Source organism: Diadema antillarum, unplaced genomic scaffold (assembly GCF_040938485.1).
Source record: "Diadema antillarum isolate AM-2024a unplaced genomic scaffold, OU_Dant_1.0 scf00000170, whole genome shotgun sequence".
Lineage (NCBI taxonomy): Eukaryota > Metazoa > Echinodermata > Echinoidea > Diadematoida > Diadematidae > Diadema > Diadema antillarum.
This window is the reverse complement of record NW_027271059.1, coordinates 1714164-1730679: the sequence shown is the minus strand read 5'-3', so window position 1 is coordinate 1730679 and position 16516 is coordinate 1714164. Positions and strand designations below refer to the sequence as shown.

General features: G+C 36.5%; 1 protein-coding gene across 2 annotated transcripts in view; it reads left to right on the top strand.

The window, feature by feature from the left end:
• Positions 1-16516, top strand: part of LOC139722755 (neural cell adhesion molecule 2-like) — a 107906-nt gene that overhangs the window by 80351 nt on the left and 11039 nt on the right. The window contains exons 12-15 of one of the 2 annotated variants that reach the window (XM_071634042.1): positions 1526-1561; positions 9495-9631; positions 10380-10587; positions 11653-11860. In XM_071634042.1, the coding sequence (XP_071490143.1) occupies positions 1526-1561; positions 9495-9631; positions 10380-10587; positions 11653-11860 (589 nt within the window). The remainder of the gene's footprint in view (positions 1-1525; positions 1562-9494; positions 9632-10379; positions 10588-11652; positions 11861-16516) is intronic. The other variant, XM_071634043.1, reaches the window with a different exon arrangement.

Genomic DNA, 16516 nt, shown 5'->3' with positions numbered 1-16516 from the left:
TCAACAATATATGAAGTATCTTTATAAGCACATCTCTATACCAGTGGTATGTGTAAATGCATGAGTACCATGCTGTTGGCATCACACATGAATTGCTATACCAATCTGAGAACGTATGAGAAAGTATTGAACCATCATAGGATTTTGCTCTTTCAACATGTTCTCCTCTCTATGCATTAGGATGTTTCTTGATTATTTATCAGTTTATTTGTTAATGTATGTATTTGTTTTTATATTTCTCTATTAATTAATAAATATATTTATTATCTTTATTTGTATTATGTCTTTTTTATATGCAAGGAATGGTAAGAGATAGGGACAAATTGAATCATACATTATCCCGTGTCACTACAGGATAAAGCCTGAATTTTTAATAAGTTATCAAACTGTGCAGTCTATGCTGTAGAATTAAAGGGATGGTACAATATTGGTGGAGATGAGAACTGAACTTTTAATTTTTTACGAGATACCAAGAAAACACTTACGAAATAGTACAGAGCATACCATTTTAAGAGGAATTCAAAGTTTATTTGATGAAAATCGGGTTTGGAATGACTGAAACGTCCAAAAACAAAGTAAAACAAAGCGATCGTAGTAAAATGTGGGTCCCACACTTTATTAGCAGTACTCTGTTTTGGATAACTCAGCCATTTCAAAACCAATTTTCATTAAATAAATGTTGAATTCCTCATGGAATTACATGCTCTTTTATATTTTATTAAAGGTTTCTCATTATCTTACCAAAAAGTGCTAGAAACCTGAAATTAGGTCTCAACCAAAACTAAACGATCCTTATTAAGTTTGAGTGCATGAAATATTCATGAGCACCCAAATGCTTTGAAAATCATCCAATTATCTTAAAAGATATCCTTGATCAAAATCACTATGATTGGGACCTTCCTTGTTCTTTAACAGTTTATTTGAACCTTATTGTGGACATAGAAAAATATTAGATATGACATACAAAATCTCTTCCTGATTTTTCTTTTCAATATTGTTAGACTTGTAGCAGATATTTTCAAACTCAAGTTCTATCTAGCTTTAATTTTACACAAAATATAAGAGATGCTGGTAGCAGCTAGTGTAAGAATTTGCATTTTTTTTCTAGCTAAAAAAAAGAATTTAGCAGTGTTTTCTTGAAGGCAGAAATGTAATGAATATTGGGACGAAGAAAGTAAGTTTTCATAGGATTGATTCCCAATATGTGAGCATTTGTAACAGTTTTCTCTTTGTTTTGTTTTCCCCCACCTTTCTCTGTCTCTGTCCTACTTTCTCGTGGTCCCGTGCATTTTCCATTTCTTATTTTCTATGTCTGTTGGCGTGACTTGTTGGTGGTTATTCTTTTGTCCATTGTGTCAACACTTCATGTCACATGTATACTCACATGATTGTCATTGGTGTTCATCCTCATTATTTTTTTTTCTTGTTTTCTATGTATTCCAATGAATGCAATCTCACTATTTCACTTCTCATAATCTTTTCAAATCTATGTCGCAAACGTAATTGTAACTTGTGTTATAAATAGCTACTCCTGCGCCAACCACGCAGCCCATTCCAGGCAGTGAGTGCAATGGTCCACGTCGTGACTTTTTATCAATGACGCACTAACCAAGCTTTTTTTTTTCTCTTTGCAACTTAAAAGCAGTTGGGCATGTAACTGTGTGGGTTGTGCAGCAGACCTGAGCATGGCATGCTCTTGACTAAGCGGATACTAATACGCCTTATCTGCATTAACCGCAGGATTTGCAGCTACTCACACATTTAAAGAATGAGCAAGTGCATGCGGGGTATTGTAGATGATCTGTTTCCATATCTATTTCTGCTGTGACTGCATGGGGGGGGGGGAGGGGGGTTTAGAGTTAATGTGGAAGGGTGCAGTCAACATCCAGCCCACTACAAAGATTTTTTCTCTGGGTGAGTGTCGGTCTTAAGTGTTATGATCACTTTTTGACTTTGTGATTGATGAATTCTGATCTACAAGAATCTCTGCAGGCAAATATAACAATAGAAACATCAGATGATAAATTCTTCTCTAAACCATGCTCACACTTAAAGAGAAAAAAAAAATCTTCTTGAAACCCCAAGATGGATTTTTACCAAACTTGGCAGGTAGCACACAAAGGAGTACAGGATCTCAATTTGTTCAAATGGGCACCATGCTCCCCTTGTCCAAATTTGGCCCCTAATTTTTACCAACCGTGGTCATCAGTGGGTGATAGAATATAATATTTGTACAAATGGGCAGGATTCACCACCGGAGGGGTGGGGAGGGGGGGGGGGGGGGGGGGGGGGGGACTAGAGCACAATGCCTGAAGTGGGATGGGGGGTGAGGGGAGAGACAGAGAAAATCATGTAATTTAGATTAGTAACTATGTGGAAGGTGAATTTGCAATACTCAGGTGAGCACGAGAACCCTGGGTCATGTGTGGCAGCGAGATCTTGACAGGGAGCGTAGGATTTCCATAGAGCCCTACCAGTTTAATTTTATGATCAATTAGTGGTAGCAGTCTGAAGCATGAGCTATGGAGATATCTTCACAGCACATATGTGCACAGTTAGGTAGAAGAGGGGACTATTATACATTTACCAATAGGCATGTTTGCGGGTCGTACTGTAACCTGCACAGCACAGAAGGCATATTCAAAAGATGTATATGTGATAGTTGTGACTCTGTGAAACATACATGTATGTGCGGTAATTTAACACTTTGATGTTTGTGAGCTGGTATGCCAAGAGTTGCCGGCGTGTGAAGGGTTAAGCACAGAACAGTATTCCATGTATCATCATCATCATCATTCCCATCATTTTTTTTTTCATCATTGTAATCATCATCTTCATCATCATCATTATTGTCATCATCTTCATTTTCATTGTGGTAACATTTTCAAGAGACAGACTATCTGAAGGACAGTAAAAATGCCTTGATAAGCAGAGAGAATACTTGAGATTTTATGCTTTTTTGTTTCAAGATTAATGTGTGTTTTGAAATCAAACGTCTTGATGCACACTCTGTGCCTGTCATTTGCAGGCAACATTGGAACATTGCTTCCAAGTGTGTTTCCTCTGCAGGAATGCAGGATAGCAACAGGCTCATCTTCTTGAAGTAGAGATGTGGGAGATGTCAAAGATGTCAATATCTTGATGTGGGGTTAACCAACACCAAATTACAAAAATTGGACTAAGTTGCAAGCATACAACATTGAGATACTACTATGCCATTTTGACAATATCCCCTGCATTCAATGACTAGCCCATGGGGAAGATAAGTTCAGAGTCAAATTCAAATTGAAATCAAAAATAAGATTCAATTTCTTGATTATGTCAGAACAGTTGTGCATGCATTATGGCTGCTGCTGTGTGTTAGTCAAAACCTCATCAATTTAAATTAGAGGTGAAGCAATTATTCAGAGATACAATCTAAACTATTACAAGCTGACGATCTGACTTCCTTACTCTTAAAAAGGCATTTGAACATTTTCCTTCAAGTCCCATTGAAACCTAGCTGTCATCATGTGTACGGGAATGCCTGTGTATTTAACACTTTACTTCTCCTTTGGGATGCATTATTTATTTTGCAAGTGCACATATCATAAAGTTGTACTTAAATTTATGACTAAAACCAGCTCCCCTGAGTTGCAGTATTCTATTAGGAATGTGTTGTGTAACAGCATTTGATGGCATCATATTATATTGTGCAAAGAATGCATGAACTGGTTCTTTTTATTTATTCTTTCTGTTTCTCCACATTTTATTTATTTTATTTGCCTCCTCATGCAACAGATCCTGGTAGGTTTAATGTTATTCAGTGCATATTACTGCGCAGTTTTAACCAACTAGCTGTTATGAGGCACTTCCCTCCCCTTTTGTCTTTCTTTTTCAATGTCATGCAGATTTAACATCTTGCTCTTTTATTTTATTGAAATACTAACACAACACACATGGCAGCCTTGCAACAAGGCTAAGCCACTTGGCACTCACTCATCTATTCATTGAGTTTTCAAGATTAAGATATACTGGACGAATGGAGGAAGGGCGTCAGTTCACCATAAGAATATATATGTGACCCGCTACAACAAAATGATCCTAAAGTTGGGTGAAGTTGATTATTTGAAAATTGCATGACAAGATTCCATAATCTTTCCGCTTTAAATTGATATATAACACATCTTATGAAAATAATCGGCTGCAGAGATATCGATGTTTAAAAGAGAGCATGTCGAGACGTATGGGAAATCACTGTTTCGAGAAAAGCACCCTAAAAGTTTTCCTTGCGACGCAATCGCGATCAAGGGACACGCAAGTCAGTTTTCACCTCCGGACAATAGAAGGTAAACCCTAGCAACCCCCGAAATGCTCATTCAAGCACAGCGTCGGCGGTCTCCTCACCGACCAATCAGTGACCAGGATGCCTGGAGAAGCGGCTGGGCATAGCGCACCCCGCCCGCACGCACCAGTCGACTTGGCAGTGTGCGAGCTTCACGCTTCGGTTAGCGGCAAGCAGCAAACTGACCAATGAGATCACTCCGGTCGTTGTTAGGGGCGGAGCCTATATGTGGTGCTCAATCCAAATTTTCGAACCGGTTTCTGCTTGGTTGAAACGCCAAAAACATGGCCCAGAAAAACGCTTTTTTTGGTCTTTCCTTTCATCATTTTGCTTCAAAATTTCGACAGATGATAGAAGACATGTCAAACTCCAATAATATGTCAAAATCAGAAAATCGTAAGTTTTGACCAATTATGATGCTCTGACTTCAAACTTGATTTTCACGGCTTCGACCGTGCGCGACTTTAGGACCTTTTTGTTGTAGCGGGTCACATATATATATTTTTAATTTAATGGCACATTATTATGAGGATCCAATAAAGTCATTTATCACATTTCCCTGTGTTTGAGATACACAGGTTTAGTTAATTTCAGTATGTGAGCAGGTAAGGATGACATTAAATAGGCACAATACTTTGCTTTTGAAATCAAGTCTATAAAATGGATTGGCACAAAACAATCAACCACCCATACACACACCCAGCCACATAATTATACACATGGACAAAAGAATTATCCTGCTAGTTTGGTTTACATGTGGATTGAGTGAATGTAGCAATATTAGTAGAATTAGAGAAGTTTAAGGAAAATCAATCAGTCTGCTAGAGTTATGAATTTTATGAGTTTTTATACTGCTATGGATGAGATCACTTCAGTTTATGACATTTTAAAATATCAACAAAAAGAAAATATACTAGAATTTTACACGTCCTCATTTTTGTTGCATTCGGAATAAGCAATCAACTCGCCTCTTTCAGAAAATAGAGGGAATGATATTACTCTTGTTAAATTATGTCAGTACCAAATTGAAAGAATGTGATCTTTCCATGAAATAAGTAAATTTTGTGGAATTCTTATCATAATTTCTTTATATCTTTGTTCTGCAATGACATCACAAATTCTTAGATTTCTCATCCAGTAGTGGTAGCACCAAGCCTCTGAAAAAGGCGAAACTTTTGAACAAATTGTTCTATGTTCCTCTAATGTCAGTGATGTGCTCTACTGCCATTGCAATATTCAATCAGTCTAGACTTAAAGCTGGGGAAATATGGGGATTTCTTTAAATGTCTTTTGTTTACTGGCAAGTATCCCAAAGACATGTAATTATCAGAGAATCCACCTGAAATAACCATTTAGCATTACGACTGCCCAAGGCAGCCCTTCTCATATGATATCACTGAACCATGTCCGTACCTCCCCCCCCCATCCCCCCCCCCCCCTTGCGTACTGTCTTCTTCTTTTATGGAAATCTGTATAGGTGTAGAGAGTGATTTGAAAAAAATGAAGTGTATCAAAAAGTCTATGACTTTCTTATCTTATATAACTTGTGATTGGCATTTGTCAATTTTGAAAAAGAAAAAGAAATACTCATCTCCATTTGTCTGAATTCATGCAATTCTACAGTTTTGCTGTTTCCCTTAGTGAAAAACAGCTTGACAAAAGCAGTTGATTAATCCTTCAAAGGTCATGTTTTAAATGTAGTATTATAGATGGCTATTTGCATGGCAGTATGTTATGAGTCACTGGATTCCTTGCATGCATCTTAAATATTGTAACAGTTTCTTAGATACTATCCCAACTGATCAATTGACTCTTTCAAGAATGCTTGTGTGACTATTACAGCACGCACTAACACATAATATTCCTGATGTAGTATGCCATGACAGTATTCTTTGAGTGATAATATCTCCTACAGTTATATTTTTTCTACTTGTGTATCCCTGTAACATGAATACAGTATAGTACTAAACTACTAAAAAAATATATATTTATGCATATAGCTATATCTACCTATGTATATGTTTTCTGTAGTTTACACCTTTGCGAAGAAAATAACAATGTATTGTATGCAGGTAAAGGTTTGACTCCTTTAAAATTTCCTTTGGATTTCAGTTTCTGTCTTTTCAGTATAGAACTAAGTATTCCTAGAGAATATGAGTGGAGGCATCTTATACCCCAAAGCAAGAACATGGTATCAACATTTTCTGACATTACGAAACACATTTCTCAAATTGTAACCAACTATCATCTTTGTGAAATTGTCACAACTTGTTCTCTGTTTCGTGTCTTGTGGCATTTTTAGGCACTGTATGTTGCACCCAATCACTCCTCAAATCCTACATTCTTTTTGAGACCTGAGATACCTGTCACCTGTGTTTTTCAGTGACAGAACAGAATACTTCCTGTAGAATGTTACTGCTGCTTTCAAGATATACCCTTTGTGAGAAAGAGAGAAATATCCTGACATTCATACCATGTTTCTCCAATTATATCAGGACTTCTGTTTATTGTGCTCTCTTATCCTATTACATATAAGAGATGAAGAGTTTGTTTGCAAAAACCGATAAGTCCATTTTTGAAGATTTTGAAGTACGGTCTCTGTCATAAAGTACAAAATAATACCTTTTAAATGATATATTAGTCACTACATATAAAAGTACATTTTTGAAGTTATGGTCAAAAGAAGCAAACATTTTCTTATTATTCTCTTTATTTTTCTTGACCTTTAATCGCAAATATCTCCATTTGGCAAATATGGACTTATCGGTTTTTGCAAACAAACTCTTCAGATATTACAATTTCTCAAAGACTGAATGCAAGGCTAATCCAGCCTCAAGAGCAGAGAGTTACACTAATATTCTGTCCAATGTATTGCACTATGAAATCTGAAAGGGAAATACTGTTCTAATCTATCTATTCACTTTTTATCCAAACCATTATATTCATGAGCACATTTCAATCATATGAGTATAACTGACTTCTGGGGGGAAACAAATTATAATTCACTGATTAATGTACTCGCGCCTTGTAACAGCAATACAGTAATTACATTTATATAATGCTGAGCAAGAGACTCTTGCAAATTCCTTTACTTTTCTATGCAGTGATCACTTCAGATTTACATTGTTATGCATATTCTTATTTATACAATATGTCCGCAAATGTTAGTTTCATAATAATAGTTCCCCTGCATGGAATGCTACTAATACGATTGTTTTATGCCCAGAATGTTTGATTGGCCAGTCTGTAGTGGACGGTTGTTTATTCTCTATTTATAGTGAAATCTGATAGTTTCTAATGGCCTGCACCAGAGGTAAGATCAGGAATTTGGTGTATTCAATAAATTGGTAATTTTAGGACTCCTGGGATGACTTTTGACTGCCAGATACTGTAAAACGAGGAATTTTCGCGTGCATTTTAATTTCGCGAATTTCGCGAGCGCCAAAATTCGCGAAATTAAATGCACGCGAAAGCTTTTGTCTACACTACATACATTGAATGCCAGTAGCAATTCGCGAAAATTTCATGCCACAAAAAAGGCTGTCGGCTCCATTTCGCGAAAATTTCATGCCGCGAATATATCATGTTTTACAGTATTATCTGAAATGGGATCTAATGCATTAAAATAAACAATTAAAAGACAGGAACAGCAGCAATTTTCCAGGGTAGACTTCTTCAGGCAGCAGTATTATGTGAAAACATTTGAGTTGTGCAATGTGTAGTTATGTTTCTTTTTTTTTTTTGTAATGGGTTATGTAGTGATATTATTATTCATTTTTCACTTTCTTCACGTGTACAGACAGTACAAGATTAGAGAATAGGGATGAAAAATGAAGACACTGCTAAATATTTGTATACTCAAGTATATTTCAATGAAATATCTGTGTAGGTCATAAAAAGACTGAGTGAAAGATGATTTTGGCTACCTCTGAGCCCATTCATGGCATCATGATTTTGACCAATATACCACACGTCCATACAAAGCCCTTCAATGTTACTGTGTACAAAGGTTTTAGAAGCATATTTGAGCACAGCCTCGAAGTGGTAACCAATATCCATTTCATTTCATATGTTTAGGTAGGCATTGGTTCACTAGTAACAGAAAGGAGGGGAGTTCAGATTACCACAGATATTGTAATTAAAGGACAAGTTCACCTTCATAAACATAAGGATTGAGAGAATGCAGCAATATTAGTAGAACACATCAGTGAAAGTTTGAGGAAAATTAGACAATCGCTGCAAAAGGTATGAATTTTTTAAATTTTTGTGTTGGAACTGCTGGATGAGGAGACTACTACAGCTTGTGATGTCATATGCGTACAACAGTATAAAGAAAATGTAAAGAAAACTCAACATATTTTCACTTTTTTCGCATAATAAAAGAGCACTTGACTTGCGTCTTTCCAAAGGCAGGGGGAATAACATTACCCATAACATATGTTATCAACGAGTCAAGGGAATGTGTACTTTTTTCAAAAGATGAAATTTTGTGATATCCTCTTTATATTTTCCTTTATTGTTGTACTCATGTGACATCATACGCTGCAGTAGTCTTCTCATCCAGCAGTGACTGCACAAAAACTTCAAAAATTCATAATTTTTGAACGGATTGTCTGATTTTCCTCAAACTTTCAATGATGTATTCTCCTAATATTGCTACATTCTCTCAATCCTTATGTTTATGAAGGTGACTTTGTCCTTTAAAGCCTATTCTGGATAATCTTCTTGTAATTCAGGTGAGTTTTACAAGTTGTGCAGGAATACAATGTGCAAAGTTTTTGCTGGCCTTGAACAACAAAATTGTAAGCTTTGAAATTCATTCCATATTTGACAATGCTTTCTGCCGCTGTAGGAAGAATCCAGATTCTGACTTTGATCCTTTTTCTTTGTTCTATTATCAATGTTGTATTTCAAGGGAAGTTATTCTCTTGAATTCTAATCAGGGCTGGTGTTTACAGTTTTTTCACTGTTATGGAAATATGAAGTTTTTTGAGAGGGCAGTTAAAGACTAAGAAAAAGATAAAAAATATTGACTAACAGTGATGCAGTCGGTTCATTTTTAAGATGTTAATTGCTTGTGGCATTTGTTAATAAATTTCAACTAATTGTATTGTCTTTCTCTACTTTCTTTCATTATCTCCATTTGTCTCCTTGTTGCCATGGTAACCAGCTGTGCCCGGAAAGCCCATCATCACGTCCAATAAGGATTCAGACGCTGCCACCGGTACCAGCTACCGTCTGACTTGGGATGCACCGATTGATGATGGTGGGCGGGACATCACCGATTACCGCATTCGATATGCACAGGTGAGTCCAAAGTTCATAGCATTATTTACCATTTTGCAGATGAAACAAAAAACCCAGCATTAGTGCTTTAAAATAGTTCTGAAATGTGAGTTAGGGATAAAAACAACCGCTGTAAAAATTTTATCCATATTATTGATGTTGAGTATTTTGAAATACACAAAATGTGAACAATAGTTATACTACAAATGTTTCCAGACTAAACCATCTACAGTTATGGTTTAATTGGAAATATACTGATATAATACCTTTAATATATTTTAGGCTTTATTAAGAAAATTTTATATGATAGGTAAACAGGACCTTTAACAGTCAAAAATCTCAAATGGCAGTGTTAGGGAAATGGTTTGCTTGCCACTTTATGGTGAATGATTTGCTTTCTTCTGAGGATCTAGTAATGTAGGCATAATACAGTAATGTACTATGTAGCAATGCTTATGATAGTAATGGTAATGTTGATGACATCACATGCTTGACATGATGTAGCCTATGCTGGCAGAAATATAGTTCAGTGCAGAAAGACAGATTTGTGATATGGGCTTGTATGGCCTGGATAGCATGACTATTTCAAAGCATGAAACGAACATTTGAGTCAAGAAGAATTAATTTGTAGATAAATACACAAAAAAGGCAAATTTATACATTAATATGAAAGCATACTGTTCCTGCCCTGTTTACCCTGGGGCTAGTAGTGAGGGAGCAGTGTTGAGTAAATCTAAGGAGTTGTTTATCCTGCCAAATTCCTGAACAGGTGGACAATGGTGACATTCTAGAAGTTGGGCCCCGTTATGAGGAAGAGATCATTCCCCCACAGCTGAGGGAGTTTGTGCTGCAGCCACTGAATGAAAACAAGTTCCATGCATTGGAGCTGAGGGCAATCAACATCGTTGGTTTGAGTGAACCTGCCTCTATCAACTTCAAGACACTTGGGGGCTTCATCGTTGGCCCAACAAATGACCGTAAGCTGCTGTCCAAGATTGTTTTTTAAACATGCAGTATGTCACCGTGGATACTTGTTAGAGGTGGCAAAACACCTAAAGATATAAGCTTTCCGAGGATATCACATTTATAATACCATTTTATTAAAAACAACAACAACCCACTACTAAAATGTCAGTAAAGTGAGCCACTGAATGAGGGCAGTGTTTCAGAAGATTGGCTGTGAAAATGTGCTGTACTCATGTATGTTCAAGATATTTGACCCCTAACATCATCAGTCAATAGAGAACTCCACAATAACATGCTTTATGGAACAGCAACATTTCAAATTTGTTTTATGTATGTAGCCAATGATTTAGAAGATGATGAATTTTGAACAGTAGGTACTGAGAATATTAAAGTTTAAAATTTCTTATTCTTTTAACCAATCAGCCATACTGCAGTCTTCCCAGCTTTATCACCTACAACTTATTTGTGACATCTTGTACGTGTGTGTCTTGTCTACTTGTCTGTTTGTTTGTGCTTATATGGTTTTATCCCTAAGAAGGAAGGGGGCCCAGAAATAAAGAGTTGTTGTGGCCTAGGCAATGAGACCACTGACTATCAATAATGAGGTCCCTGGTTCAAGTCCGTTGGCTGTAGCAGTTGTGCCCTATGTGATGCCTTTTATCCTCTTTCTAGTTATTTCTGAGGAGACTTGGCAGCCACCCTGTGGTTGCACTCTGTTGCCTTCCCAGTGGTCACTTAATATGAAATCATTCTAAAATAATTAAATTGAACCAAATCAAATTATTACTCAAGTTCTTGCTTGTATGTCAAATCATACAAAGAGACACAGGGAAAAATCAGTAAAGAAATATTGCTTGATGTCATCCACATGATGTCAGCACTTAATATGCTTCTTTTTCATTAGAGCAAATTGTACATCAGTTGGCCAGGAGATGTCCAATGGTATGACAGCCAAAGAATGAAAAGATGTGTTTTTAGATTCAAAAAATTATATGCTAGCATCCACAATACACCAAATAGTGATTATAATACACATTCTAATTGTGATTGTGATGTGATCTGATTGTGTTGTGCAGCACGACCAGAGCAGAGGATTGGCACACTGGGAACAGTGGAGCTCGTCGCCATCGTGGTAGCATGTTTCATCGTCCTCCTCATCCTCATCGACGTCTGCTGCTTCTGTATGAACGACTGCGGCGTGCTGATGTATTTCTGTGTCAACTGCTGTGGCAAGACCGACCCGTCATCGAAGGAGGAGATAGAGATGGGAGATGAGGAATATGGGTAAGCATGATGGTTGATCCGGACAGGAGACAGGAGTTTACTGTTAAAGAGAGATAGACAGACAGACACAGATAGAGAGATAGATAGAAAGATAGATATAAACAGAGATAGATAGAAATTGACAGATAGAGATGGAGAGAAGGATAGAAATATAAACATAAAGCGAAATAGATATAGAGGAAAAGAGAGAGATGGAGAGATAGATAGAATGATAGACATAAACAGAGATAGATAGAAATTGAGAGATAGAGATGGAGAGAAGGATAGATAGATAAACATAAAGCGAAATAGATATAGAGGAAAAGAAAGAGATAGAGATAGATAGAATGATAGACATAAACAGAGATAGATAGAAATTGAGAGATAGAGATGGAGAGAAGGATAGATAGATAGAAAGGCACAGATAGAGAGACTTAGAAAGATAGACAGAAACCGAGATAGATATAGAGGGAAAGAAAGAGATGGTGAGATAGATAGAGTGATAGACATGAACAGAGAAAGAGACGGAGGGAGAGATAGGGAGAGATAGAGATGGAGAGAAGGAGAGAGGAGTAGTGAAAGAAAGCAGAGGTAAGAAAACAGTGACATTCAGTTGAAACGCTGGTGATGAGTAGAGACTGATAGATTGAAGTGAAAAAAACCAAACAAACAGAACATGAGTGTTTATGTGTAGATGTCTTTCAGAAAGAAGAGACTGAAGACCTGGTAAGAGAGAATGATATCAGCTGATGTGTAGATGTGAGAGTCTACAGATTGTGAGCAAGATGGACATTGAGTAGGAACAGCAAAATAATATCAAGTCATCCCATTCCCCATCAGTTTCCATTTCTAGTAGAATACAGGAGTTTGGAGGTCACCCCTGCTAAAAGGACATCATCACAACACACTTTTTAACATGTAGGATAGTCAATAAATCAGCTTTCTAGGAATATTGTATCTCGATTGGCAGATTTCCCCCATTAGTCACACTCCTTCAGCCATCTTGTCCACACCTCATGTCCATCTCCAAATTCGTCTCTGTTTTCTGTATCCATGAATAATGATTTTCATAATAAGTTTTCACAGAAATGCCATTTTGTAATCATGTTGTTCCACATTATAGAAAGGCAAGAATGATTTATGTCTCTTGTAGATCTGGAAAGAAGAAAATTAATCTTCTTTTGTATGCAGCAGCTGGGTTTACTTTTGAAAGCTTCATTTCATTGTAAAACATGTCTGGAACAAATTTGTGTTTACTGTCTGAATATATGACTCTGCAATGCACAGACAATACGGAAGTCTTTATGATTTCTGGTTTATAAGTCAAACACAGGACTAGCTTAGTGCCTCAAACAGGTATATGATATGCTAAAAATTTAACATACAAAGACACAAGTACCTTCTTCAAAAAATCTTTTGCAACGTTTTTAGGCTATACTTTCCTCTGAAGGTGAATGAATAATAATGTAGGATTATAAAAGACATGTTGTGTAAAGATTACCAGATAATCATTATTCCATATTATTGCCCATACAGCTCTAAACAGACAAAAAATCTTTCCTCAAAATTCATTTGTGGTGGTTGTGCGAAATATTTATTTCTCTGTTGATATAAGGATTATTGCAAGTGTTTGATGCTTGTCCAAGTTATAGTTGTAATAATGATAATGATAATAATAATAATGATAATAATAATTATCATCATAATAATAATGATATTAATAATGATAATAATACTAATGATAATGATAGTGTATACTTCTTTAGCGCAACAATCCATGGAAAGATGGTCATGGCGCTTTCAGGCTCTAAGGTTAAGAAAAGGAAGAAGAGGAAAAAGAAGTAGAAGAAGAAGAAGAAGAAAGAAGTATTAAGTTGTGCCATCAATTGAACCATGTGCTGATTTTAATTACACCTCTCGCATCCATTTTTGTTTCCGCTGCTATGCTCCATGTGACTTGGAAAAATGATGAAATGGGATGATCTGCCTCACAAAACTAAAAAGTGGTAGGGTGGGAAAGGGGACAACAGACCCAAGTGCCAATGTTGTAGCTGTGGATGAAGAGGTTGCCGTGAAAACAGAAGACGTCCATATTTCCTCAGTAAACGAAGGGTCCGTTGCACATGAATGTCATCTCCCCCCCCCCCCCCCAATCTGAGTGAAGTGTGTAGGTTTTAATCTGTGATCTCCCATGTCCTAATTTGCAGAGCATTGTTTGGTTTTATTGTAAAAAAAAAAACAACAACAAGAAAAATCCTAGAGACATTGAAAAGTTCCAAGAAACCTAGATATTTCTAACTACAACTCCGACCGCTTCGATTACATATCAAGTTTTAGTCTGAGTACCATCTTTTTTCATTATGTCGAGACAATTTTGTCATTTTCTTAGTGGCTATTCACTTGGATTTTCTATATATTCCTTTCTAACAAACAATTCCTGGTAAACAACATGTTGACAAACAACATATTGACAAATGTACATGTAAGAAAGGAAACAAATTGATCATAATATTGTAAAGACTCCAGTTTAAAACACTGATGAAGCTGAGAGTGCTTGCATCTATTACAGATAATGGCAGATACTGCCCTACACCCTTTTAATAGGATGTCCCCCCCCCCCCTTCTTGGTTAGATACTGACCTACATCCTTGTAATAGACTCACCCCCTCTTCTTGGGAAGATCTCTTTCCTTGATGTCCTTGTGGTGTAGTGTTGTGATTTTGTATGGACAATAAAGTTCACCTTCATAGACATGTGGGTTGAGTGAATGCAGCAATATTAGTAGAACACATCAATGAGAGTTTGGGGAAAATCGGACAATCCGTTCAAAAGTTATGAATTTTTGAAGTTTCTGCTCAGTCACGGCTGGATGAAAAGACTTCTTAAGCTTGTGATGTCACATGTGTACAGCGATATAAAGAAAGAATAAAGAAAATTCAACATATTTCCATTTTTCTCGCACAGCAAAAGAACACTTGACTTCCCTCTTTCAGAAGGCAGGGGGAATGATATTACCTTTAACATACTTCTGTAACAAGTCGAAGAAATGTGCACTTTATTTAAAAAGTAAAGTTTTGTGAAATTCTCTTTTTATTTTCCTTATATCGTTGTACGCATGTGACATCATACACTGTAGTAGTCTTCTCATCCAGCAGTGACAGAGCAGATATTTAGAAATTTCATAACTTTTGAATGGATTGTCCAATTTTCCTCAAACTTTCACTGATGTGTTTTTCTTATATTGCTGCATTCTCTCAATCCTTGTGTATATGAAGGTTGACTTGTCCTTTAACCTTTTGAACTTGTCAAGAGTGTTAGTCATAATCTCTATATCCTACATACCTGAAGGATGGATTTTCAGTGAAGTTGTGTCCATAAAACTAGCTGGTATTCCCTGATGTTGATGTGATGATTGATAATATCTGGATGGTATTTCTTGTCCATGATACTATGTCCCTTCAGACATAGACAACAGTTTTAGCGATGTTAGTTTGTTGTACAGTGATCTTTTCTCACCATCTGTCCCTCCTTTTGCTTGACTTTGATCAGTCAAGAAGTATGTAGAGATGGTTTGCCTAAAATACTTACTCAAAAGTTAGGGTAGTTCAGTTTCTGTTCTACAATACAGTTAATTTTACTGACACCAGACTTTTTTTTAAAGTATGGCTGTTTTTGTGCATGAGTGAATTTGTGTCAGAATTTGTTGCAATAGTTATATCAGTAAGTATGGTGAAAAGAAAGAAAAAAAGCAGCCATGACACTCATTAAAAAAAACAAAAAAACTTTTGCCTGTGAGTTTGCATGAAAACATCAACATTCTAGGGAAGTGTTGGCAAAGTTGAGTCACAAAAATGGTGTTCATTTTGTCTTGTGGCTCTTAAAGCAGATCCAGCTTTGTGCTTTGGACTTGGATATGTCTAATAAAATCTTTTTTAATCATGGAGCTTTATGGGCAAATCAAAAATAAATGTGTTAGTCTTCTGTGCTTGGCAAACAACAGCACTGTTTAATCACCCTTACAGTGATTTTTCTATAAATACAGGTATACAGGTATTTTGGAAATAATGAATGTATCACTTTGAATGGAACATATCCACAAACTTCTGACTCATGTCAATGGAAATTTACTTCATATATGTATCAAGTATCCATTACAATCTATTTTTATTCAAATACTGTTTGGGAGATAAAAACAAGATTCTTTTTAAGTCAGAGAAGATTCTTCGTAAGTCAGGGCATTCCACCTAAAAGATTCATATGATAAGTCTGACACTTGTGTTAAATCACATGACAGTACTGTGAGGGGAAAAGATCAGGTGATCGGACATAACTTGCTTCAATCCACGCACTTGACAACAGTTTGGATGAGCTGGGAGAAACGTCGGACTGATGGAGTTGTGACAGGGTCTACCCCTGTAACCCTTTTCCTTCCGATTCACCTGTCTTGTTATCCCCATGGATCCTCTCCTTCCAGACCAGGACCACACGTGTACCAAAAAACATTTCTCCTGTTGAACATTCTATTCAAACCCTTCAGTACAGTGTACACTTTTATCTGGCGTGTTTTCCTTTCCTCTGTGTTACCACAAACTCATTAGAGTGTTCCAATAGCAGCCGTCTTTGTCATAAGTTGTGAATTGTAGTGTGTGTGATGTAAAAAAAAAAAATGACAAAAAA